This window comes from Phasianus colchicus, chromosome 13 (assembly GCF_987193195.1).
Source record: "Phasianus colchicus chromosome 13, bPhaCol1.hap1.1, whole genome shotgun sequence".
Lineage (NCBI taxonomy): Eukaryota > Metazoa > Chordata > Aves > Galliformes > Phasianidae > Phasianus > Phasianus colchicus.
Genome location: NC_143448.1, coordinates 15,817,839 through 15,845,660, shown reverse-complemented (window position 1 = coordinate 15,845,660; position 27,822 = coordinate 15,817,839). Strand labels below are relative to the sequence as shown.

Genomic DNA, 27,822 nt, shown 5'->3' with positions numbered 1-27,822 from the left:
TATATCAACACAGCTTTCTTTCACCCTTTTACTACAATCACACAGTCTGCATTTCTGGCAAAATTCAACTCTATAAAAATCAGATTAGCCCTGAAAATAACATTCCTAGAAAACAAGATATACAAGGAGCAGCTGAGAGAGCAGGGATTGTTTAGTATGGAGAAGACGAGGCTGAAGGGAAAACTCGTTGTTCTCTACAACTATCTGAAAGGAGGTTGCAGCAAAGAGGAGTCAAGCAACAGGACACGAGGAAACTACCTGAGGTTGTGCAAAGGGAGGTTTAGATTGGATGTTAGGAGGAATTTCTTATGGAAGGAGTGGTTAGCCATTGGAGCAGAAGCCCCAGGAGGTGATGGCATCCCCAAACCTGGAGGTATTCCAGGGTCATGTGGACATCAAGCTGGGGGACATGGTTGAAGTGGTAGACTTGGTAGTGTTACATGATGGCTGAACTCAATGATTACATACGTTTTTTTCCAACCTAAATGACTATGACTCTATCTGAAGTTCCCACCCATTAGAATAAGCATACTATTTTAAGTCACATTCAAAAAATAAACCTTTTAGTATCCTGACCTTTCTCGATTCTGAATCATGAGAAATCCACCTAATCACTGCTTCAAAGACGTATCTTTCATTTCCAACATTGAGCTTTTCCATCGACAGCACTTCTTTCAGTTTTTGAGGAGTCAGTTCCAAGAATTCCTCTGTGCTGCTGACATCTCGAAAATGAGTTTCCAGATACTCTGAGGCAAGGTAGTGAACATGATGCAAACAATAGTGCAGTGCAAAGTCCCGAATACCAATACAGTTCTCAGCAGCTATGCAACCTTCTAAAAACTCACAGCAGAGAGTTTTTAAGTCTGTAAGCAGCAGGAGATCAGCTGCTTGTACCACATCTTGGATAGTTTCTTCATTTAGCCTGATCTGCAAGAATTAATTTAGAAGTTATCGCTACCATCACCCGTTTGCTTCAATGACATGTCCATATTCACTACAATCATTCTCAGTGGCTGGGAAATGGAATATTAACAGCATTGCAAAAATTATGAGAAATCAATATGACTACTACACATTTATAAATTAATCAAGGAATGGGAAGGGATTGGTTTGACAGAAGATGGCACTGCAGGATTTTGCACCTTAGGGAACCATGAAATTGCTACTCTCTCATCTGAGAACCTGTAATGAATTTTTCTGCAGTAAATTAATAGTCTTTAAAGTGAACATCCAGAAAGAAACTCAGGACTTGTCTGCTTCTTTGCTTTTGCCTAAAGCTTAAGCAGTTCAGCAGTCACATTCTGGTTCTGAATGAACTGCACACATTGATACCTTCTAAGGCTACTGGAATAAAGACACAGTGGGCACATGGCCAGCAGGAGGCCAGAGAACCAGACATGAGAATGCCTGCAGTACTTTAACACATGGGGTCAGTGATGTGGTCTCAGCCTCCATTGCTGTCAATCTAGTTTTCTTTTCTGGTAGTGGTCTGTTTTAAAGCAGGTTACTAAACAGTGAACAGTTTAATACAAGTACTCAAAATGGAATTTTTCAGAGTCCTCCTCCATGGTGTGACAAGAAAGAACTCCTTGCAGAACTTGCTGCCTCTATTTCATGGGCAGAGCCTATGTGAGATGTACCACTCTGCAGTTGCTTCATCATTAATCTTTAAAGTGTGATTCCTGATGGATCTGTCTTTCAGTATAGTACTGTTAAAACCCAGATTATTTTGTCAAACAATCCAATTTCCACCTAGTTCTTTTTAATACCATACCTGTCCACTGAAGATGTAATCTAGTATCTCTTTCATGATATCAACAGATATCCCTTCAAGTTCAATCTTGTACGTTGAGCCATCATCCTTTGGAGGATTATAATTCAACTTTGTCCTAAGAGAAGAAGGGAAGATGAATCAATAAATAAGAAGCACTCATAAGCTGGGCACAGCATTTCTTTCTAAAGAAAAGTGACAGCAGGCAAGCTGTAGATTACATTCACTAAAACAGAAATGGTAAAACCTTACAATATAATCTGAAAATTGGCAAGAAGAGACTATATGCATGCTCCCTGGTACTGCTTATCATATAGTGCACTGTGCAGACAGAACAAGCAGGTCAACCTTGGAAACTACTTATGGCACCATAGAGACAAAGCAATTTTCCCCTGCCACATTCATCCCAAGCATTCACAAACATCACTCAAAGCTTCAAACAGAAAGGCATTTCTGCTGACCAATTCGCTTTGGTAAAGGTGAAACAAACTAACAAACAGCCCCCATTGCCTTCCCAAAAACACACACTGGAATGAGCACAGGTGACCAAATGCCTACTGGCAGCACAACATGACCATTCTGTCTGGCTTATGATGTTATCAGCTCAACATTACGACTGGCTCTAGCTGCACTGTGTGCTCACAGTTCTAGGAAACAGACCATGTTCTGCTCAATCAAGCTGTAAATATTCATCTATGTCAGCAGACACATTACTGGTGAGCAGTTTCCTTAAAAATCCCAGGAAGTTTGGATGTGCTTTTGAGTAGAACAGAAGAGATCTGGAAAACGCCTTACATTGTCACTGTCTTCTGTTAACCACACTCACACTAAGCAGATACGACCTAGTTAAGGGCTAGATGCTGCTTCACTTACACTCAGAATAAATCATTTTCTCAAAGCATACAACTCACATCAAATAAAATCTGAGTCTATAAAGAGTTATTCTGAAGTGCAAATAAAGATGGCAATTTCAGCCCTCAACCATATCTGCTGTCTTGTTTTCACATCGCTCTAAGCTGTGAGCAAAACTCTGGCAGAAATAACTGCTCCAATTCATGCAAATCACTGCAACAGCACTGACACTGAGCTGCTGTGCTGTGTGTTTGTGTAGCACCTAGCACAAGTAACAGAACAACAACATCATTTGGATGAGCAAATTGCTTATTTCCTAACTCTTGGAATGAGATTAGGAAAATTAAACACCTTCTGTAAATGGCCCACATGACTCCCAATCGTGTTGAAAGAACAGACACTGATCTGTGAACTGCCAGCTAAAAACTTCCACAGCAAATGTAAGACTCAAGCAATTTCATGCAACTTGTATCCCAATCCATCCCATCCTGCCCATGGGAAACAGGCATTTCCCACACCTACAAGCTCCAAACGAAGGAAAGAGCATATGCACTCACACCAACATCCATTCCCAATTCCAGGGTTAGGTTTCTATACGCAGATTTTCAAGTCTATCCAAATTACCTCAATTTTATGTACGTTGGTTACACTTGAGTTCGGGGTTTCTTGCTTGATAATGAAAGCTATACCCTATTTCCCGGGACAAAATGGCATTTTTGTTCATTAACACCAAACAGATCTACATTTGCAGTGCCTGGCTTATTTCCAGGAACAGCAGTGAGATGGGATCCATTCCACACCAAGCACCTATGGGTAACAGCTACAGAACCACACCAAACCAGGGCAGCCAATGCACTGTGGGCTTTAAACTGAGTACAAGCATATAATAAACACTGCATAGCAGCACTAATGGGGAGATTAGGGAAAGGACTAGCACTGCTTATCATTAATTTTCATCTCAGCATCACCAGCCCACACCCAAGCTAAATCACCTCATTGCACGGACTTTACACTGACACCTCCTAGTAACAAGGAAGCATTGCCCAGAGCTTTGGGGTCTTATCAGGCTTTGTGTTCTATTTCCTGTGTACTTCTTCAGGGCACAACAGTTGTTAACCTGAAAAGAAACAAACCAACCGCAGATGCCCAAAACAAACAGAGCAGAAAAAATAAACTTGAGAGCACATGGAGAAGTCGCACAGTTACAGACTCTTGTATGCAGACAAACACTCACAGTATGCAGATGCATCCCACTCAGTTTCAGACGACACTTTGCTGCCTCTCAGATGATAGGAGCAGTTATCCATCTGTCTCAGAGCCTTAATTTGCTAGCTAATGAACTACTAGGCTCCCCGTTTTGGCACAAGGATGTCTGAGCCATGACACAAGAACCACTCCCAAACAGCAGCTGGATGGTTTATAGCAGGGCATAGGGCTGGAAAAGGCTAAGATAGAAAACTGAGTGTAGCAGTTCAGAGAAACCTGGAAGAGGAGAAATTAACGGGCTATGTAAGAGGAAGGAACGGGGACATGTCTCCTCTTGCACCACCTGCACCCACTCCTCACCAGCAAAAACAGAGCTTGGGTATCCTGGTCACAGCACATCCAGCTCTCAGAACTGGGAAGTTTCCAAACACATTTGCTCCCAGCTCAGGTAGAGAGCAGACAGCAGCATGTGAAACATATAACCCCCATTTTCTCCATTAAACTTCAATCTAGAAGAAAAGTTCCAAACCACGCTTAAGCAAAGGTTTCCAGTCTGTCGATACGCCAGGAAGGATGTTTGCTTTCCCTGCCAGCATGCTCTTTTCCATAGTGATTCATTCTTCCTATGATCAGCATGGATGAAATCTGGAAACCAACACCGAACAGCGACACACTACGGTTGCTTCTAATGCATGCATGTGAGAGCTTCCTACTAAGGACAACATTTCTGATGACTTTAAAAGCACTCTAATTTGCCAAACCATTGCATAAATAGCTGCCTCAGTCTTCCTCAGCTCAGATGAAAGACCAGACCATCCAGATTTGGAAGGAAATAAAACCTCACGGCACAGAGCACAGCCCAGATACATACAGAGCTGGGGGAAAACAAAGCAAGGGAATTTCTTAACCTTATCTTCTAACCTAATTCAGTTTTGAACAGCTTGACTCCATGCATACAAACAAGCGCTACTGTGCTGTGCTTGATGTTGTGTGGCTGTCATAGACAAATTTAGAATCTGCTCTTCCACGTCACTTAAGGAGCACAATCCTAATGAGTCATCTCAGATGTCACCGCATAACGCACAATAAGGAAAAACATCCAAACATCTCTTCTTGAGATGTGAGCAATAACACCAGCAAGGTAAATGAAAGCAACGCAGCCTCCAAAGAGAACGCTCCGGACTGCAGTTACTTGAGTAGATTTAAGATATTTGTAGTGAAGAACAAACAGAAATTGGGAAACAAAGCTAGTTGCTTTGGTTTTGGTGCTTTGCAGTAAGAGAAGACCAGAGGTTAAAACAAAACTTTTGCCTACTTGGACATCACCACACTGCTAACAACTCAGCTCTGCAGGGCTGCTTACACAGCTGTGAGAAGCCAGAACCCAGGAGGGAAGAGGGAAATGCTCTTCTTTTTGAGAGAAGCTGCCTTTCCAGATTACTGATCTAGCTTCAGATTAACCACAAGGGCCAGCCTGCACTGCACAGTCTCTGCCAATGGACACTATCTCAGCACTGAAGTAACAAGGCTATCCTTCCAAATCAAGGCACAATAAAATCCATTTTTGCTGACACATCCTTTATCTGCACTAGTGCTGTGACCTTCACAAGAAGGCATTTTCAAATGGAGCTGTATCTCTAGCAAAAATTTCTGGCAAAGACACACCAAGCCCAAAACACACGGCTGCACTCCAGGCCAGAAGAAGATGCCCATGGGACACCAGAGTGCACCAAAATGCCAAGTACATCATTGTTCCTCATCAGTAGGGAAAAAACTTTCAAATTCTGGTTTCAGTGCAAACACAATATCAGCAAACATCACTTTGTCTCTCTTCCTTACGCTGGCTGAGTCTTCACACTACAAGCTTGCTGGGTTAAATCTAACCAAAACCGCTCCACCATTACATTGGCCAATTCCTTCTCATGTCTGCCCTTCTATCATACAATCACAGAATGGCCTGGGTTGAAAACGACCACAATGGTCATCTAGTTTCAACCCCCTGCTATGTGCAGGGTTGCCAACCAACAGACCAGGCTGCCCAGAGCCACATCCAGCCTGGCCTCGAATGCCTCCAGGGATGGGGCATCCACAACCTCCTTGGGCAACCTGTTCCAGTGTGTCACCACCCTCTGTGTGAAGTGTTCTATCTGCAACATTTTCCTTCCATCCAGGCTGATCTTTCTGCATGCAAAAAACCTTAATAATTACAGCGTTAAATAGGTCACACACAACAACATGGTGCAGCAGTTCACTCCACCCACTGCCCTCCTCCAACACGGCACTTTACAACCAAATGAGAGGCTCTCCTGGAGGTTGCACCCTGGCCTTCAGCAGTGCACATAAAAGACTGCCTGTCTTTCACCACACCCTGGAAAGGATGCCAGCTCTCAGTGCGTTCTGGCTGTGCCTTGACTATGTCTTTCTTTTTAAAATCACCCGTAACTGCAACTTCTGGTCTCAAGGCAAAATATTCCACCCAACAGCTCAGCATACAGATCTGCACAAGTTGCTTCCTTTGGTTTAAAGGGAAACAATGAGGAATAACCTGAACTTTCCAATGGAGAAAAAAAATTCAGTCAGGCAAAAACTTAACTTACGGTTGGACTGGGTGATCTTGGAGGTCTTTTCCAACCTCGGTGATTCTATGATTAAGGCTTTTTTCCCCTCCCACTATAAGAAAAAAGTGAAACAAAACACAAAGCGATTCCTTCAACAGCAGCACAAGGTGTGTTCACATCTGGTGGGCTTCCCTCAACGAACTGCCTGTTCACCCCAAACATCTGACAGTGCTGAGCTCACCCAGAGCCAGGCTGTAATCTCAGTTGGCAGTCTCCCCTCAGTCCTGCACAAACACACAGGTTAGCACTAAGTAGACAGAACACACACCTGTCTAGCACAGTCTCCAAGCAGGGACACTTGGCTTTAGGGCTCACCCCACAGCATCACAGAGCCAGGCCTCCCCGTGTCGTGTAGCTGAGGAGAGCAGGCCTGGCTGCCATCTCCTCACAGGAAGACGATTATTACATACCTTCCTGTAAAAGAAATACCTCTAAAATGTGGTATTTCTGCACCAATTGTTTTAGATAGGTCATTCGTTCATTTTAGAAGGTGGAAGAAATATTGAACTGCAATTCCTCAACAGGCAGCAGGTTAGCTCCATGCAGCACTCATCAAGGCTTTTCCTCAGCTACTCCAGTGTCACATCTACACCATTTCGGTGCTCCAGAGCATGTTCACATCCACCCACTGAACAGATGACTCACGAGACTTCCATTCAGCATCAGCTGAACGCTAGAACTGAGTTTCTACCAAACAGGAAGCAGCCTGGAGCCAGGTCTTCCTTGGAAGAGAAAAGGAAGGCATTTCTACAATTTTAAACCAACTGTACCTTAGTTGAAAAGTCTTCTTTTAAATTAACTCTGCATTTAAATGTGTTAATTTTTTTTTTTTTTTTTTTAAGTAAGGAGGAGCAAGAACAGTACCACACTCACGCCATTAAACTTCTAATAAAGCCTTTATGAACTACAACACCAAGTAATACATCTCTAATAAACTAAACACATCTGTGACTTACTGCAAACTTATTGGAAAAACACCAATGAACATGCTGAGAAAACCTCATTTTTTCAGGCAGGTTTTTTTTTACCCCTCTTACCCTCGTGGAGCTCTGGAGAACACCAGAAGCTGGAAAACCACAGTCTGCAAGGCTGCAATGAAAAGCAACAACAGCCAAGAGGAAAAAGGAAAGTGAAGTATAAACTTCGCCAGCACAAGGAGCCAAGAGTCTACAAGTCAAAGGGCTACATTCATAAGGAACAGCAAGAGTCGTAGTCGGCAGCTTACAGTTGTTCAGGAGATGTAAAAGCAACATGCCTAAGGACATAAGCCAGCCACTAAATACATGGTATTACGAAGCTATTTCCTTGATAGGCAGCAGGTAGTTTTAGAGTTGTCCACAGCAGCAATTTTGTTTGTTTGCTTGGAACTGTTGGGAGATAAACAGGGCAGACTTCAGCACAGAAACACACATGGCATTGCACTCAGGAGCAGGATCAAGAGGGAAAGATTTGTACACGTGACATAAAAGGTCTACACAGAGCAAAGAAAAACTCTTTTTCTAAGATCATTAGTTACTTCTCATTTCATTTTCTGTCAGCCCACATGAGGAAGAAGTTCCTTCTCTGTTTGTAGCTGAGATCAATGCAAACAGAACACAATGAAAGAAGCATTCAAACTCAGCTCCACATTTTCCCTCGGGCACAGCAGCACCATTGGAACAGCCCTGTTCCACACAGAGTACACTTTAAAGAAGAAAGGTTAATACAAAAAGCCCTGTTAACAAGAAAACTTTGGGCAAACAACAATTAACACAGGTGCGCACACAACCTGCAGAGTGGAACTGACCCAGACATCCTGAACTGCTGCATTCTGTTCCCCTCCCTCAAACCAAGCACGTGCTTGAATTGCTCTTCTTCAATACAGAGACCACAAAGTGTCACCTCAAGATCTCTTCTGTAAACAAGATGCTCTGATTTCATGCTCCCCTTTGCCTGACATGGAGCAGCAGCCCGGCTGCATTGCCTGCCTGTACTGAGCTGAGCAGGAACCTTATTGCTTCCTCCCTCCAGGCTGTCTTTAGGGGCTTGTTGGAGCAGGAACGTAATTAGTAACTCCCCAATCAAGCCTGGCATAGCCCTTTTTAAACCATAAGCTCTTAATATACCTATATCACTGTTGCCCCTCAACTCCTTATCCAAATACAACCCACATTTAGACACTTCTGGGCTGTGCCAGATAAAGAATTTCTGGATGCAGCCACAATCTTGATTCATCGCTCCTCAAAGTTGCAGAGGCTCTACAACTGAGGTATCACTAAAGCATCACCGGTAACATTTTAGTATCATTTGGAAAGAAGTGTTGCATAATTTGCAAAACAGCTTTAAAAGTCTGGGAGGAAAACCTGTCACAATCTGTTCCTACCTTACTGCAAGAGTTCACACTGTCAGGGCAGCCTCTGAAATCCCCAGGAGACTGACAGAAACAAATCTCTCCTAAGAAAGCTTTGCTATGGCATGGCTTGAAACTCCTGCTTGTAGAAGCACTTACTACAGCAGCAGTCTGCATGCAGTGGGGAGCAGACAAACGGAGAGGGACGGACAGACACCCCTCAACCTGCAACAAGCAGACAGCAATTCAGCTAAAGCACAGCTTAAGAAAACAGAGTCCTCGTCACCAAAGTAGCACCCAGCTTCAGCTGTTATTTGTCCTAGTCCTGAACAGTGCTAAAACACTACAAAGAGTTCCCATAAATGCCAGTTAAAACCAAACAAGGATCAGGAAATAAGCAGCAGGAGCAAGTTGCACTGGCACCCACTTTGTGCAGTTCTGCAAAGGAAGAAGTTTTAGTGGCTGCCTCCTGGTAACCCCAATGGATCAGTGATGGCACGGGGAGGAAAGGAGCCAGGTGACAGAGGACACAGCACAGCTCCACTGCAGTCTGTGGAGGTTTGGGGGTCTCACAAGATGTGCTTGTTTTAGGCATGCCAGAAGGCTGAACAGCACAGCTCAGAAGGTGCAAACGCTGTCGTATTATTTCCAATCAAAACATCTACAGGTAAAGTATCAGAACTTCACCTTTCATTTTTATTTTGGCTATATTATGCATGTCTGGAAAAAGACACAAGTATGGTTACTGGCCTGTTATCAAGTCAGAAAAATGTTGAGGAACAGCATAGAGTACATACACCCATCTACAATCTGTTCACACAGATGTGTGAAAACCAAAGATGAGACACACTGAGATAACAAAAAAATCCTGATTTGTTAAATACAGCACTTAATTGAGATAGCAGAACTATCACCACATAACAGTGCAAAGTTCATTCACAAACTTGAGTTCCTACATCCCCTTTGCTCTCGGTGTGTCCTGACACACGGGGAGCAGACAGAGCTGCCAGGTGCCCAGAGCTGCAAGTTTCAGCCGGCCTCAAACTGCTCAGACAGTGACAGACCTGCTCGGATGAGAAACCTGCTGCTGAGGATACCAGGAATACTTAACCAAACCTATCCTATAAAAGGTTCTGGATGAATGCTACAACTTATACTATCCTAGTGTAAGCGGTTTATTTTGTCAAAAGCACTCTTATGCTGGAGTAATATACTCTGGGTTCTCAAATCAAACAAAATGAGCCAAAGGAAACTGTCTTGGGAAAAATGTGTTACAGCTATTGCCAGGACAAAAGCACAGAACAAAAAAGCAGGAGTGCAGAGCTGTGGCTGGTTTGTTACAGCAGAGAAAGCCAAGAGCTAACCTGGCTCAAACCAAACCTCTCTGGGGAGCAGAGCAGTGCCCATGAGCCAAGCCATGCTTCGCCCTGTGGCAGACTCTTCATTAGGACCACTCCTTTTCTCAGGCTCAGGAACACACCACAAGATGTTAGAGATATGCAGGAAGACTTCTGGTTTGTTTGTTTGTTTTTTAAATGTCAAGATTTGCTCTGGGGCAGGCTAAGGGATGAAATAAAGCTGCACAAATACATCCATCCTGTGGGAATTCACACAGCCACCCAAGGTCCTGCTGCCCCTATGAGGACTATGAGCAGCCTGGCACCGAGCAGCTGGGGCAAGACCTCAGGCTACCACACAAATGCAGTCCTACCGGCCCAAAGGCTGACAGCTTATCCTTGAAGCTGGTGCTTTTTCCTACCCCTGCAGAAGCCAGCAAATGGACAAAGGCAGATGGGGCCCACAACATCAGCAGAACTTCCATGTGTGCCTGCTTTGTCTTCACGTCTTTCTGCCTCTTCCCAGCTGCCATTTCTGAGCTGCATGGATAATCATGCTGCCAAGTAACAACAGGGAAACCACATCACTGCAATTTATAAATGTCCTACTCATAACCACTCAGCCAAATAACTTCCATGCAAAACTCAAAAACAGGTAACGCTCCTCTCTCTGTGGCTACACAAATCCTTCAGCACATAGACTGTGCTCACACCCAACCACCCCCTCAGAACATCCATGCCTACTTATTTTCCTGCTCACACCCTAAATTCAGCATTCATGCAAACCATACGAAGTTTCTGAACTTGCCCACAGCCACAATATATAATGATAGAGCCAGGAAAGGCAGTGCCAGCTAATACTTCCACTGCTACGTTCCACATATCCACTCGTTTTTCTTCCAAATGTTCTTCTGAAATTAGTTATTGGATTTTTGGAGCTACATATTGAAATAACTGTAACTCAAATCAATTGGCAGTTGGAGACTTTCAGACTCTGGTAACATAGCATGCTTTGGAATAAGCTAGCTTTAAAATAACATGACATTGAATTCTTGCGTCTCCTGGTAACTCTTTATATAGAAACATAAATCAATCATTCTGAAAACACTCAGAATAAATAGGACTTGCAGAAATTTGGGTATGGCTAGAGCTGCATTTTATCACCAGAGCCACTGAGACGTTCATTTCAGCCAGAACCACAGTTCTCCAGTACTGGTGCCCTACCTGACCCATTCCACCCAAAATGAAGAACAGCTGGAGTAAGAAAGGGATCCTACAGTGATGAGAAGAGACAAGCATCACAGGTAGAAATGTGGTTTTGCAAAGGCAGGTAAGGCAAACATGCTTCTTAATGTGCTGCAGAATTGGGTACGTGTATTGTCACATCTTGTAAGCCCAAGGAGAAAAGATGAGTAAGCTCAAAAAAACACAGAAGAAACAAAATGACCAACACTACATCATATTTATATATTAATGCAGGTAACCTACTTTCCACGTAGCTAATGAGTTCCTTCATGGATATGAGCCTGAGCAATCCTGAGTTACAAAAATACCCACAACTCCAATGAGTGCAGGTTCTGTTGGAGCTAACGTAGCTCTGTCTAACTCCAGGACACGTAACTTGTGCTTCCCAGCACGTTTTTCAGAGATCAAGAACAAAATGCAATACATTGATATGAACATCTGTGAAAAGATGCCCTTCTGTAGAATAGCTTATAGTATCTTTGAACTACAGAGGTTGTGCAACCAAAAATCACACATTTTTTGTACGTCTGTACTGCTGTTGCAGCAGAACAGCAGCATCTTCCACCTAAAGTAAGCCTCCCAGTCTTGATTTTGAACCTGGCATTGGGTCATCTATAAAATGATGAGCAACCACCAAGAAAGGATTCAGGCATCTGAAGAGGATTTCACTGACTGCTCACCCTTACCTCACGCCTTGGATTTGCCTTTCAATGCAGCCTCCCACAGCTGACTCCGAGTACAGAAGCACCTCAGTGTCCTGAGGTTTCTTTTCCCTGCTCTTCCATCTCGGTGAGTTTTATGGCACCCTATTCCCAGCCTCAGCCCCGCCTGCTCATCACTACAGGCAGGGAGAACCGCTCCTTTGGACCAACACCCATTTAAAAGTTCATCACCAACTTCACACTCCGTTTGTTTTTACTTTGTTTATAACGCCGAGGCCGTACCACAAAACACCACGCTGCCCCAAAAGCGTACAGAACAGAGGCGCCGAGCGCTCCGTCGATGTGGCAGCAGCAAGCAGGCAGCGCACGGCCGCCCGGCCCGAGCTCCACGCCAAGCCGGCACGCAGGCAGGCAGGCAGGCAGACGTTCCGTCCCAACAGGCCCCGCCGCAGCAGCCCGGAGCCGCACCGGCCGGGCAGGCAGAGCGGCGGCCCGCCGCCCCGCGCACCCGTTACATAACCGCCCCGGGACGGCCCGGCACCCCGCACCTGATGTAGGGACTGGCGGCCGCCAGGATGTTCTTCTGCACCGGGATCTCCTCGCCTTCCAGCACCAGGTGCGCGTCGCAGAAGCGGCTCTCCTCCCGGAAGGAGCTGAGGGCCCGCAGCAGCCGCGCCGGGTGCTGGGGATCCGACACGGCGCTCGGTGCCGACATGCTGCCCGGCCGGGCCCCGCCGCCCGCAAGGCCCCGCGCTGTGCCGAGCCGCGCCGCGCCGCGCCGGCCGCCTCAATCAGTGCCTCGCACCATGCTGACGTCATCACTCCGCGCCGCCCCTCGGGGCGGGAGCGGCAGCGGCACGACGCGCCCCGGCCCCGGCAGCGCCCCCGCGCGGAGCGGAGCGGTAATGCAGGAGGGCTGGCGGCACTGTTAAAATGTGAGAAGGTCGCTTCTGGCTTGGGTGTAATTATCCGGAACGTCAGATGGCTCTGCTTCGAGTCAGACCGGCAGGATGCAGAAGGGCTGCACGCACGTCTCCGCAGCACTGAGCACGCACAGCTCTCGGGCTGCTGGTGGAAGGTGTATTTTGCTCATTGCTGGGTAATTGCACGCCCAAGGGAGCAGTGGTTTGAATTATTGCAAAAGCTGTCACTGAGCGGCCTGGTTATTTGAACAGACAAACACGGGTTTGTTTCTGCGCCTCCTGCACGGGCTGTAAGGGTGGAAAACACAGTTGTGTTACTGGTTTTAGCTCTTCCTCCTGCTGTGTATGTGGGGCACTGGGACAAGGCGTAACAGATAATACCCACTTCCAGAGATCAAATTAATGGGTACATTTTGTTATTCGCTTCATTTCATGAAACTCGCTGATAAAAAACAACAATGCACCAAACCTGAGAGGGCTGCTCACAGCATCTTTGAAGCGATGAGTTGTGTCCATCCCGCTCAGCTCAGCTTTCGCTCAGCTGTTCTTTCCCTCTGAGGGAGCAATCTCTCTTTACTATTTTTATTTGCAGCCACTGAGTGCGGGTTCTTTTTCTGCCATTACGGGAACCCCAGTAGTTTTAGGGGCTAACTTAAGACTGGAACTGGTGCAAAAGAAGAATCCGGCCCTTATGACCCTCAGGATCTCATTCATGGTGAAGGACGTCAGAGAAGCAAAGCAAACTATGCACTTGCCTACCATGTGTTGTACTACCACAACAAAACACCCACAAGCCTTGCAGCCACTTGGCAAAGCACGCGTGCATTCCCTCTTGCTGTTGTCAGCCTCAAAATTATACTGTATGCCACTGTACTTGTGGTAAATGTTTCATCAGATCACTATTGCAACCACTAAAAATAGTCTCAGAAATTTGTGATTAGCTGTATGGTCTGATCTGTATTGTCTGTGGTGCAGGATGACCTGGATCAAACACTGAGATTAGCAAATCCAGATTTAGTCTGTAGATAACCAATCTGATCTGTTTTTATGATGAATATTCCCCTTTTATGTCTTCTCTGTGGTATGAGTTAGCTCCCCAGAATCCTGTAGCTCCTGTATCCAAACTCACGGTCATCCAAACACGTAACACTATGAAACCTCAGATGGAATTCTGGAGATAAACTCTTAAAATGAGATCTCTAATAATGGTTAGACCTTTGACTGATGTTCCTCTTATAATTCCAGAAATATTTGTGGAGACTTTGTTAAGTCTGAAAGTATCACCTATTTATTTCCGCAGAAACTCCAGGAGATGCAAAGAGCACAATAACACTATTTGATAGAACAAATTCTCAGCTACAAAACACTATTTTGCAACACAGTCACCACCATTAGCACTGCATTTTTGCCAGTGCTGAACAAGAGCCTGCATGCAACGCTCATAAAAATCTGCACCAGAAGAGGTGACCCACTGCCATTGTTCCCACCACCTCACTGTGCTCACTTCCACCGTTCGGTCTCCATAAATGTTCAGCAAGTGATGAATGTCAGTGGGTGCCATTTTTTTTTCTGCACAGAGGAATTCAATAACACACCTTTGCTTCATACGCACTTTCGCATCAGATGTCATTCTGTCACACTGCCCCTCTGCTGCCATCTGTCACATGGCAACAAAATGGAATGGAATATTAGTGGGAAGCTTCAGCTTCTACTGTCGTACCACCAACATCTGACTCTGATGTCATGGGCAATGTAATAATGTAGGAGGCATTGCTTTTGGAGCAGCCTTTCTACTTTCCCAACACCAAAGGTCAGTCTGCCATTGCAGTACTATTTCTATGTTACATACAAAACTGGAATTCAATTTCTTCTTTAGATTATAAAATTCTCATACAGGGTGATGGTAACATGCCTTGAGAACACTGATGTTCACTATTTCTGCATACACGTATTGCAGAGGTGTTTATTTACATTTTAGGGAACATACAGACATTTAAAACCCCAAACTGCTTACTTAAGCTCTAGATCTGATCCCAGTGACTTTTTAACAGTAAAATTAGGCAGTGTGTTCTTTATACATGCAAACTATAAAGACAGCAAAGGGAGTCATAACAGAGCAATCAAGAACTGTGGACAGTGTTGGTTCTATTGCTGCTCTGCTGCACACATCTTATGTAACCATGAACAAGTCACCAAAGCCCAGTTGTTCTCATGTGATGGGGCAGTAGATGACAATGATCTCATTTTGTTTCCCTCCTGCAAAATACAGTGAGTAGCAGAAACACCAAGAACAGGTTATGTGAAAGTGAGAGATACCCAAATAATGTGGTGACACATACAGACCAAGTGAACACCTAACATGGATGGATGGATGGATGGATGGATGGATGGATGGATGGACACCGAGTTTTCTCCCTCATTAGTGATTCAACTTCCATCAGTAAATAAACTTTCACCTAAAGAAATTGTTGAACGTATATCTGAGTTCTCCTAGAAATATATTGCTCTCATTCATATGCGTTGTATTAGTAACACAATTAACAATATTAATATAAGATACATTTCTGTTCATCTTTAGACAACATACTCATCTAATTACATGAAATGTTATGTCAGATATTCTCAAAGAAAACTGATTTAAATACAAATTGCTTATAACATTAGGGTAGAATAGCACTGAAGTATAATTGAATGCTACATAAAACCATATGTACTTGGTTTTGTCATCATAAAAAGGAAAAGTACACCATGGGATTATTAGCAAAGCAAGTTTTGTTTGCTTGTTTGTTAAATTAGAAAGTTATAGCACCTGAATATCATATAACTTTGGTTATAGTGGAAATCAAGCACCAAGAAAATGCATTGGTATTAATTACCAGTAGCAGATGGTTTAAAATGAGGTTTTCTGGCTGGAGAAAACTTGCATCACAAGCTGCAATCTTGAAACGATCTCTGAAAGATACACGAGCTGCAGACCTATGTGACTCATGCCTTGTATCACACTATAAATACTGTACTTCATTTGCTCAGAAATCTATATTCTACTTAAATATTCTCATTACCTTTCTCTCCTGTTCATCCTACCACAGTTATGTACAACATTAGCACTTTTAAAATACCAATCATTCTCCTTTTGGAATAGTTATGTGCCAGTTGTGCATATCGTTACCTGTAGTAAAAGTCATTGCTGTGTCTTAAAAGGATTATATCTATTATTTAAGAGATTATATATAGTCATTCTGTGTCATAATATGGTTGTTCTTGAATGATAAAAGGGATATTATCCCACGCTCAGTAGAAAGCTGTCTCAGTTTGTGTAATGGGATAAATAGTGCTTTACTCCGTCTCAGCCTCCAAATCATTCTGTGGTATAAACACTCCATGCAGGTCCAGATGCATTTCCACATTAACAGTGGCTCGGCCCAATTCTTTGAATGTTTTAGCATCCAAGATGAGTAGGAAGGGTGCTTTGTTTGGCTCAGACACCACAACACAGGTCAAAACAACACCTGTGACATACAAGTGGAGAATTAGAAGCTCATACTGGTTACACCAAGCTCAAAATATAACACTGTGAGGAAATGAGTCTTGTTTGCTTGGAATCTGAGGACACAAACTGAAGGTGCTTACTAGATGAAGTCTGAATGGGGGAGCTGAAGAACTAATGAATGTTCTCTTCTGTTCCTTTACCTGGCCTGCCTGCAGCAAGCAAACACTGAACTGTGTCCCTGACAGTCTCGTTGGGCAACTGAGTAGTGAAGCTCGGGGCACATCCTTTCAGCTATTTATCATTTGTCTTTGCAAGGAGCCGCCTCAGAACAGAACTGGATCCAGATTACAGGGAGACTTGCAATGCCACTTTGTGTTCTCATTTGTAACAACACTGACTTCCACAGCTCCAGCTTTTCTTCACTTGATAAATCTAGTTCCCAGTGGCAATCTGGAAAGTCCTAAGCATGGATTTTACTGTTTCTGAATAGTGTGGGACTTTATGCAAGCTCCTTTTGCTCTGTCATTGATTTGTCTTTAGTCTGCAGGAGTAAAATGGTTGGCAATCATTCTAATTGACCTGCAGAAACATCGGCCTAGCTTCCTTCTTCTGACTGACAACAATGAAACTTTTAAGACTTAATGCAAAACCCAGCTTTCAAAATGTCGTTGCTATTTTACCTTCATCCTCTTCTCTTGCGCCGGGGCTGGGAACAAAGATGGGCTCTGAGGGCCAGCAGTGCTCTTCTCCCCAGTGCAGTATTTCCTTTGTTTGGACATTCAGTTTTGCAATCTAAGTTGTTGTGATCAGAAAAGAAAAGTGTCAGTGATGGTGGCGGATCCCAAAGGTGCAACATGAACAGATTGCTGTGTGGGACCAGTGCTGAGAGGTCAGGAGCAACGAGGCACGTGGTATCACAAAAAGGAAATGCCTGGAAAATGTTTAACCTAGGAGTCACATTTGGTAGCTGCATAATCATAAGATGTTCCTTAATTTTATAGAGACTATTTTAGTAGTGTTAAAAAAGGCATAGATACCACTTCATTACTCTGCAATTACATCTTCCCTTGTTGGGCTTGAAGTATTTGACAAGTACTAATATGTGGTAAGACTTGCTTACCCTGCATCATGGGTAAATAATATCCTCCCCATATGGAGAAGAGTGCACGGCACAGCACTTTGAAGTGACTTGCCCCAAATGACTGCAGTTCTGTTGTAAAGCAGGAAACAGGATTTAAACCTTCCAATTTCTAATCCTGTGAATTATTTTCCTTTTGTTGTGACCTCAATATTCCTCAAGGCCTTCTATTGTTAACTGGGGTATATATGCCAGAGCACGGGCTATTAATAGTGATGTAAAGATTAAACCAATGGGGCAAGAATTCCACACAGACACTGGCATTAACCAAAGGAACAGGGTACAGCTTTTCATCTCATTAATGGCTCAAGTGCCTGCCCAAACCACCTTCCACTGGGGACACACTTCCACATAAGTTTTTTTCTACACATCCAGATGCAGTTTTATTCTTTTCCCCTTCAGTGTTCACTCAGAAAAATAACTTCAAACAAAAATGAAAGCATTCAAGCACTGGAGGAAGAATTTTCCCTTATATCTAAGATGACAGCAGTTTCACTGACCTAAGGATTGTACACGGTTGTTGCTGTGACTGCATTCGTTAAAGAAAAACTGAAGTGAATAAGCAGCAATATAAATATAAATTGCTGTCAGGTTATGTTTTAAGGCAGGCAGAAATTATCTGCACTGGAAATCACAAACGTGCTTATTTGCTTGAGCTACTGTCAAATGTTCTGCAATAAATTTTCTCGCATTGTGAAGAAATCCAGCTTTATTTTGTAATCAGCGGTGGTAATTATATAGAGCCAAGAGTGATCTCAATTTGCTCTCAGTACAGTAATTATAAAGTATGAGTCTGTGTGTGCAATACTCCTTCACTAGCAGTACTTTTCATCTTAATCTGTTGGTAATTCAAGGCTGTCTCCTGAGAAGCTGCCATCACACATACACAAAGGATGCATTTGCTATCCTGTTACACAAAACTAGCTCTCTAGCAAAGGCTAGCTTTCTGAAAAAGCTTGTTTTAACTGAGTTTCCTTAGGAAAAAAAAAACAAACAACTTATTATTATAGATATGTGTCTGCCTAATGCTCTTCCTTTCTGCTACTGCCTCCTTTGTAGGTTTTGGCACGTGACAGAAATTCAATCAAATTGAGCAGAAAAGTGAGGGTCTCTGTAACTTCTGTATTCAGAAGACTGGAAATAAAATACTGGATAAAGAAGCCTGACTTTATCAATACTTCACAAGGGAAATGATACAACTTGAGCTTACCTTTATGAGAATTCAGCCATTTCCTATTGCTTTGCATATGGATGACTCGCAAATGGAAAAAGTTTTAATAGAAACTGATTCTCTATTGAATATTACAGCATCCAATCTCAAGTCACACACTTAAGAAAGCAACTGTATGCTCTTTATGGAGCTATATGCTTGGAACAGCTGGCAACAAAATTCCATACCTTCAACTAGCAAAAGAAGGATGTACTTTTTCCATAGTTTGGCCTGGTGGGGCTGTTTCAATTATACAAGTAAGCTAACTCACATGCCCAACTTTTAATCTCAGTGCTTTCAAGTGCTGAAGTTTATCATCACAGTACACAGCTGCAGTGTTGTCATTTAGAAGCTCTATCAGTTTCAGTTCCAGCCTCAGAACCCCCCCCCTTTCAATTTGGATTGATGACTGCAGATGACACTGTATTTTGGGCCAGACTGAAGCATGGTCTACTTATAACTGCTTACATTTGATTTGTGTTATATATATACCGTTCCCAACGTTGTAAATGTTAGTGATACCTTTGTAGGAACTGGACTCCACTGGACTTCTGTTGCATAGACATATTTGTATTTTTTGCCATTGTAGTCATAGTTGACACGAGGCAGCTCTATTCCTAGGTACAAAAAAGCCCGAGACTTAGGAACAAAAAAAGAAATATAATTCTAAGCATACATTTACATAGGCCAACTAATGTTACCCTGTGAAAAAAAAATTGACAGCATTTAAAACAGATTTTATATGTTTGAATTCTAAAAAGCCAATAATGGGTATTAACAGAGCCCAATTAAGCCAAGGGAGTTCGTTCAAAAATGATCCATTATACTGGAAATTATTAGTATTATTTCATTTGTTTCATAAACACATTACATGTGAGCTTCTGAGATATAATTGGAGGGTAATATTCTGAGAAATAACTTTCTCTTTAAGCACACCTTTTACAAATTCCTGTTATAACCCCTCATAAAATTTAAGTATCCACTCCCAGAGGTAAAACTCACAAAATACAGCACAAAACTGAAGTTATCAATTTTATACCTCGCAACAAGTAGATCTGAAAGCCACATTAATAGCTGTAAGATCAGGCTTGGGACCCTAGAGCAATATAAAACTGACATAACTGCAGACATTTAGAAGATTTCATTCTTGATAAATATGTATCCAGGTGACAGCAACCCCTTCCTCAGTCTGCTAGGATGCTCACCTTTCTGTGGGATGCTGTTTGGGAACCAGGATTTACCTGACCTAGGAGATCTTTTGCAATCCTTTTAAAAAGCTGTGCAGATCTCCAGTAAGCACACACAGATCGATCACTTGCAAAGTGAAGTTCTCTGTCTTTGACACAGTGGTATTTTGAACTTTCTAAATATAAATCTCTAGAACATCTAGAAATCTCTTTCTAAATATAAATTTCTAGAACTGAGGTACCATTATAGGTCACAACAATTCACTTATTCTCTAACTTAACAACTCAGCTTCTAAATACTGCCTCTATATCATTCCTATGCAGATTCAAGGTCTTATATTAATGGATGGACTCCAAGGAATGAAATAAGGAAGAGAAAGATATTGTCCATATTATGAAAAACATATTAATTAAAGCTTTTGTTACTTTCAGCTTTATAAAGATCTGACATACACGAACAGCTGCTAGGCACTGTTAGAATACATCTAAGTGTAGGTGTGTAAGAGAATGCATTTGAGATCTGTGTAACAGATATTTCTTACCTTCACATAACATTTCAGGTTGGCAATAGATGCTGCCATCTTTTTCTTTTACAGCAGTTGCGGAAGTTGGAAGTTTGACTAAATTAGAACCTACTTCTGCATCCTGAAAGAGAGAGATGCTGAAAATGTAATGTGTTTCTAATTTAGAACTTTCATCAGGTTTGATATTAACATAGACAAATTTGGGATTAAACAGATATTTCAGGTTCATGAAGTTCCTCCATTTATCCTGTAACATTAGATTCTGACCTTCCCATTAGAAATCTGAATATATCATTGTGTAACTGCTTTGAATCACACTGAGCATTTAGAAAGGCTTAGAGAGATATGGCTGTGTTCCAGAAGCACAATAAATTGATGATACAGTTTGTGTATTTAATTAACAAAGATAGGATTTAAAATATAAGGCATAAAATTCCCACTAAAAATCACCAAAGTTAAGGTGCATTCTTGTTTTCAATATACTACAGCTGAATGTTTAACACTGCAGCATAGGTAGGATAGTTGAGATCCAATACATCCTTTGCCCTTGCTACATAAGTTTTTGAGACATGAAAAGCCAGCAAGATTCTGGGATGTATGAGGAAAAAGTATAATCTGTTCCAAAGGAATCAAGCAGAAACTTGCCCAAGTTGCTGGCCAGTATATAATCTTTGCTGCAAACAATGATGTAAAATGATGTTTTAAATTATATTGAAAGATAAGATCATTCCTCATGCTAGTAAATCTTGCACTTAACTGAAATCTTCTCATTTTAATAAAGCTATTGCAACAGTGGGGAGTGTGAATATATTTTATATAGGCTTCCAGTAAAGTGAAAAAATCAGATTGTGCAAAATCTCATAACTACCTTTCTAACCAACATCAAGTTGATATATCTGCTCATATTTTACAGCATCTTACAAATAATTGCAGTGTTAAGGAAATGATATATGCTATGCAACCCTCCATAAATCTCCATGAATGATGGCATGAGAACCTCAATCCATGTAACAGTATCCAACTGCTCATTGCCATTTCTCACATCACATACAAAAAACAAAACTCCTGAACACTTTGTGAATATGTTATTTTTAAAGAACTAAAAATTTGACAAAAGGGCTGGCAACTGCTCATCCACCCACTTTTCTAATTGATGCATTTTACGTTACTTGAACAGAGAGCAGTTTAAAAAGCCCTTTTCTTCCTACCTTATCATACTGCAGAGGCACAACAAACCGCTTGCAGGTTGGGATGGAAGTGAGCTTGTTGTTCTCTTCAAAGTCTTTGTTCAGTTTTTTTAAGTAAAACATATCATACAAGCTGTTGTCTTTGTAGGCAATGATATCAAAAACAACATGGCCATCTTCTTCATAAGCATTTATGTGGTGATAAAGCACCATGGCATCAGTGTAAAACTTGGTGGACACTTCTTTTTTTGTCTTTCTGTCTACAAAGTGAAACCACGTCTGAAAGACAGCAAACATTACGTAAAGCCATTAATGATCAGCAAACAGTTACATGGGAAATTATTTTTCTACAGATAGCCATCTACATTCTAAACCACTGCCTGTTTCTAGTGAAGCACATTACAAATTCGAGATTTGCTGCTAGGAGGTGAGAGGCTCCAATCTTGAGACCAAAAAAATGCAGTAGAAAATGAGTGTGGAAGTGCTCCAAACTCATTTCACTGTTGCACATTGCTGTTTGGGCCAAGCTGAAGGTAGAAGTTTTCCAGTAAACCTGGAAAATCCCCTGGCCTATTTTTAATTTAAATAACTCTGCCCTAGCATAGAGTCTCTGTCATCTTCTCTGTCGGTGTCCTCTACTCCAGCACTCTCCCCATTTTGAGGGTCACAAAATGTGGAAATCAGGTCCTCAGGAAATAGATTTTTTTCCCCTTACTTGCCTCAATGAAAGAGACTGTCCTTGTGTTGGGTTCAGGCTTTTCCACCAATCTGTCTCTACTTAATCTGATTAAATGGATCTAGAACAGATTTCATCCACACTGTACAGCATTTTGTATGAAGCAGGAGCAGCTGTACATGTCTGGGATGCTACAGCAGTTTTATTTTCTCTTCTGGCACACAATATTTTAACTATGCCAAACTGTCACTTCAGCATCAGTATTTATTTGTGAAATTTCTGGAGAAGGAAGATAATACTTAGAAAATACAACATTAGTTTGAAAAAAGTGCAATATGACAGTAAGGACTTTTATAGAAAGGGTTATTACTGAAATTAATGAACTTGACAAAAAACAGAGCAGCAACAGTAACAACAGGTTACTGGCCTGGCTGACTCCATTGCTCAGCATTAGACAGAATACCTTATCCTCCTTATGAAAGGCAAGGCAGGAAGCCCAGTTCACACCTCGGATGTAGGCAGTTGCCAGTTTGACAATATCCAGCTTGAATGGCTGTTCTATGAACACAATATAATTCTCTGTGATTCCAAAGCTGTGGTAGTAACTTGGTTGGAGCAGGGAGCGAGAAGGGATGGAGCATACTACTTCCATGTGTTTAAAACAAGATTTCTTCTTTTCTTTCTCTGAACAGAAATAAGAAAAAGTAAAATTACATTTACAAAATCTTGTGATTTCTCCCCTTAACCTTAGAAGAAAAGAAAATGTTGACAAGTTTCTAAGAAATACTGATAAAAGCCGTATCTTACCTGGTACAGAGGAGGGGATCTTAAAGAGAAGATATTTTGTTCTCCCTTTATCAACAATTGAAGTACCCATGTTGAGAATATTTCCAGCACTGTCATAGTGTGGGTGAGAAGTTGCCAAGTTTACAGCTACATATTTGCTGTAGTCTACCTGGAAGATGATACAGTAGGAGAATTTAGAGATGTGTAAGTACATTAAAACTGATCATAGCTAACGGCACAAATCCACCCACCCTTCTGCTCTGGTAGCCTTATACTGGTGCCCCCCAGAGGTCTTGAGAATTCATCATTTAAGTCACATAACTCATTCAGGTTCTCACATCATTTCCTAATTTGAGGCTAAACAAACTACAGAATCTGAATTCACCTCTCCATTGCAGCCACATAAAACAGCAGGGTGGTTGGCTAAAGGCATTACTCTGCAAATGCCCATTTCATTCTGAGAGCAGTTATTTAACAGGGCAATGAGTCTAACAATTTTCTGGAACAAAATGATTTTGATTCAATTTAAGGGAACTGTACTCAAAACATAATGTATGACAGGAAAAACTCAATGTTCAGTATGTCCACATTTGCTTTTAACAATTAAGTAATAGCTTGCATAAGGCAGTTGAAAAGTCATCATATAAATGACCTACTAAACTGTTAATTATGTAAATCGCTTGAGAACTGCAGATGTATTATAATGGAAATCATCCAAAATAATCACGTCATAAGCACAATATGTGGAATTATGCCTGAAGCCTCACTACGCTGTGTACAGTTGTACAATTGCCCAAAGCCCCACTTTTCTCTAAACTGCTTGGGATTTTCTTTTGAACTCCTGAGTTCTTACATGAACAGGTATCTTCACCATTTCATTTTACCACAATTTCAAAAAAGTCTACTCTGCTAGCCTGGAAATAGGAGGAAATACATGTCTTTCCAATTTTGTGTACTGCAGATTTAACAGATTTGTCCGAATCAGTCTGAAACCATCTTCCTTGGCAGGCAGGGAACCAGAACAACACACAGACATTTATACCTTTTCTAGTGTCTCCAGAGTCTGTGGATCAATTTTTCTGATGAAGTTAGTCTCACTGGTAGCATAATAATCATCCCCACTTTTCATAATGTTGATCAGGCAGTTGTCCGTGAACTCGGGAATGGTGTGAGATAAGTATGAGAATGCCCTGAGAGGAGGGAAATGTCACATTAGAAAGAAAACAAAGTACTCGCCTGTTCAAAACTACAATAAAATCTACTTGCACTGGTGAATAAAACAGACAACACTACTGACAAAGTGGAATTAAAATGTTTGCCTTAGACTAACCCACAGAGCATACGTGACACTCCTGACCTTATCACTATGTGGACATTGTAAATTTACAAAACAAAATTCGTATTTGTATGCATGTGTCAAGAGTAAACAGAAAAGACAGCCGTGCTGGAGAGAGAGATAGATAGCAGCACTCTGTTGGGAAAAGCATTGCTTACTTGGCAAATATGTTTTTGCATGGATCCGGATAAGCCATGGTTCCAAACTCAGACACCACGATTCGGTTTGCTTCTATATTGCAGTTGTATGTGTCACTTCGGAGGTACTTACTTCTGTAGTAAACTTCACCTGACAAAGGTCAAATGGACTTCAATCACATTTCATACTAAGTTTTTCAGAATACTGGCACAAAAATGGAGAAAGAATCTGTTAAGCAGATGTCCTTTAGCAAAGAAAAGTTTGCAATGGATCAGGCTGTCTAAATCCCAGCTATGGAAGGCAACCTCAGCTGTCTAGGTGTCTAGAGGATCCCAGGACTGTTCTTGTGGCTGCTGAGATCAGCAACAATTTCATTACCTTCCTCAATTACCATCAAGTTTGGACAATACTGTGGACTAGGGTGAAGAAAGAATGGATTTGGATAAATTCTTCCAGTAAACCAAAGGAATCAGTATAAAAATGATTAATTATGCAGCAATGTGTGGGTGGTGGTAAATCTCTAATATTGGCAAAACTTACACTTTGCTGTTTATGTCAGAGTAGCACACTGACTGAAGGAACCAACTTCTGCACTAACTGATCTGATAGACTGATATACTTGAGCTAGCTGAGCTCTGTTTGCATCAGGGAAATAAAACAACTAGCAATTTAAAAAACACTGCTCATTACTTTATATGTTATTTTGTTGGTGATGTAGACTTGGACAGGCTAGGAGACCCTGCAGCTGCACCAAATGCTTCCAGTTACAGAAATGAAAACTAAACAGGAATGGAGAACGACAGGGGTGATCTCAGTTCTTTCACAGAACTGTACTTTTTGTGGGAAGAATAGATGTAAAACATCCTGCCTCACACTGAAAAGCACTGAAGCAACAGAAAGTGCTTTCACTTCCATGGTTATGAAAAGGGGCACTCGTGGTGCATGTGGAAAGCAAATGCTGCCCTGCAGTGACCTGCTCAGAGCTGGCTGCACACCATCCCACAGCACAGACAGCGCTGAACTTTGGCACTTCAGAAAGAAGGACAGTATAATCTGCCTTGGAGAACAGCCCTGGAGAGATACCTCTGCTCCTGCTATGGAGATTGAGGTGTAAATGTACTTTACCATCACAGTGTTATCATTTCAGACGCTCCATCCTGCAGACAAGAGGCAGAAATTGGCCCTTGCTTACACTGAGTGGCTGAAACAACTTTTACCCTCAGTTACTGCAGACAAAGAACTGTGGTTTTGCTTGCATGACTTTGTGAAGTTGGTCTTAAAACATGTAATTGCTCCAGAGATAGGACTGCCCCACTGAACCATCACAACAGTTTCTTCTCCATCTCCTTTTATGTTAGGAGGGAAGGGCTGTAGCTGGAGGACACAGCTATATCTGAGATCCTGGCATCAAGCAGCTGCCTCTCTAGAGCTCAGTGTTGTGACAGGGCACCTAACACACACAAGCCAGAGCAGTGCCAGAATCAGAAACACAGGCTCTCCTCACTGATGTGTGCACAGCCCTCTCTCACAAAGAAGTTATAGGGAACAGCTCACCTGCTCTGACTGCTGGCTGTGACAGACTCACCAGCACACAGCACCCACATGGCTGTTTTTTTTGGAGGGTTATAACCACACACCTGGAACATTTTAATGCTAATCAAACTCAGAACAGAATTGGCAACACCAATGTTTGGTTGTTTCTCTTTCTGTGATCTGATGTGCAATAACTTACCATTTTTAAATGTGAAGCTGTGCAGCAGAGCCAAGCCATCAAACCAGTGGTTGTATTTAGTGTCCCCTATTGTATGCATCCCTGGGCCATTTCGGAGCAGTACTCCTTGCAACCAAGTGGGCAAATGACCTGAGAACAAAAGAAGCATTCCAGTATTCCTTCCTTTAGGAAAGGAGCATGCTGCAGGACAATTTTACTAAGGGCATAGGCTTCATAGACAGATGGGTTGTGAATGCAAGTCCAGATTTGTAGTAGCAAATAATTATGTTTCAGTTTCGGATAACTAAAGCATAACCTGCTAAAAAATATTGCTAGTAATATTCTGCATAAATGTTGTGATATGACATTACCACTTAAGCAAAAGTCTGCTGAAAATTGCTTACAGCCAGAAAGTAAATAGAGTTGGGCCTTTTCTTCCCTGCACTCAGTTTTTAAAAAATGTGTTTAATCCCTTTTATTCATGCCAGGAAAAGCTAGAGTTTCTCAGAAATCAACATATTTCATAGGATATATACTGATATATACTTGATATATACTTCTACTGGTTGATACATACTTGTATTGGTCTTCGTTACATCAATTGAAGTCTCAAAGTTAAAAATTTTTTATCTATATGTTTAGATGTCTCTAGATATTATCTATCTATCCATCTATAAATAGGCATACATCTCTTTATACAGATGTCTAATAGAGAGATATATTCCCTAAATGAGAAGAAAAATGCTCAAGGAATTCCAGGACAAGGATAATCAGGAAAAAAAAAGGTAGTCTTTTGTTTAAGGCACTGTAGACTTGATGCAGCTTCTGAATCTTCTGATGTAATTCAGTGTAATTTCTGACACAGTTGCAGTATAAAAGTCATAAAGAAAATGGACATATTCTGAAGTTTTCAGATGAAAGTTCATTTAAGTGGGAATTAAGAACATCTGCAAATCACAATAGGTATCAGTCAGCTTAAACAGCTTTACAAGTCTGGACTGCATCTCTTTTTCACCTTGTGCTTTTATCTACAGTGAAAATAATAATGCTTTTCTGTACTACATGAGGACACGAAAATGACAGCAAAATCTCCAAATATTTGGAACAGTATGAGCTGTCACAGCTATGGAGGATCGGATGTTCATGTAGCTGTACAGTCTTTAGGACAGCAAGAGTTTTATGTCTGACGTTGGTGTTAAGGGGTCATATTTACAATGCATATATTGAGTAACAAGGAGACAGTACATGGGCAGAACTCCGGGATTGCTAAACATGTAAAGAGGTCAGAATCCTCTTTAATTTTCATTACTGGTAAATACTGAATGACCATTACCACTGAAGTAATTTAATGTTAATTTAATTTACTCAACTGTTCCGTTTTTGTTCAAATAAACCATTCCATAACATAGATAAGTTGTAGTAAAAGTTGTTGCTTGCAAACAAATTCATATATTTCAGTAGTAAGCTTTTATTTTGAGTGACAAACATTCAAAAGG

At 41.8% G+C, this 27,822-nt stretch overlaps 2 protein-coding genes across 11 annotated transcripts in view; both read right to left on the bottom strand.

Annotated features, from left to right (window-relative positions):
* GAN (gigaxonin) overlaps window positions 1–12,795 on the bottom strand; it is a 29,988-nt gene extending 17,193 nt beyond the window's left edge. For 2 of the 3 annotated variants that reach the window (XR_016470641.1, XM_031614977.2), the window contains exons 1-3: window positions 12,569–12,795; window positions 1,775–1,889; window positions 577–927 (exon numbers count right to left, since the gene is read on the bottom strand). Coding sequence is in view for 2 of the 3 variants with exons in the window: in XM_031614977.2 (XP_031470837.1) it covers window positions 577–927; window positions 1,775–1,889; window positions 12,569–12,735 (633 nt within the window). In the remaining variant the exon portion in view is untranslated. Of the gene's footprint in view, window positions 1–576; window positions 928–1,774; window positions 1,890–4,750; window positions 4,827–12,568 lie in introns of those variants that run through there. The other variant, XM_090149406.1, reaches the window with a different exon arrangement.
* Window positions 12,796–15,448: 2,653 nt separating this feature from the next.
* BCO1 (beta-carotene oxygenase 1) overlaps window positions 15,449–27,822 on the bottom strand; it is a 34,471-nt gene continuing 22,097 nt past the window's right edge. For all 8 annotated transcript variants that reach the window (XM_090149403.1, XM_090149400.1, XM_090149398.1 and 5 more), the window contains 10 exons: window positions 26,348–26,476; window positions 24,636–24,765; window positions 24,184–24,331; window positions 23,163–23,310; window positions 22,819–23,039; window positions 21,701–21,958; window positions 20,511–20,613; window positions 19,304–19,398; window positions 17,114–17,225; window positions 15,449–16,452 (listed from right to left, as the gene is read on the bottom strand). In XM_090149403.1, the coding sequence (XP_090005529.1) occupies window positions 16,280–16,452; window positions 17,114–17,225; window positions 19,304–19,398; window positions 20,511–20,613; window positions 21,701–21,958; window positions 22,819–23,039; window positions 23,163–23,310; window positions 24,184–24,331; window positions 24,636–24,765; window positions 26,348–26,476 (1,517 nt within the window). In that variant the 3' untranslated portion in view covers window positions 15,449–16,279. The remainder of the gene's footprint in view (window positions 16,453–17,113; window positions 17,226–19,303; window positions 19,399–20,510; window positions 20,614–21,700; window positions 21,959–22,818; window positions 23,040–23,162; window positions 23,311–24,183; window positions 24,332–24,635; window positions 24,766–26,347; window positions 26,477–27,822) is intronic.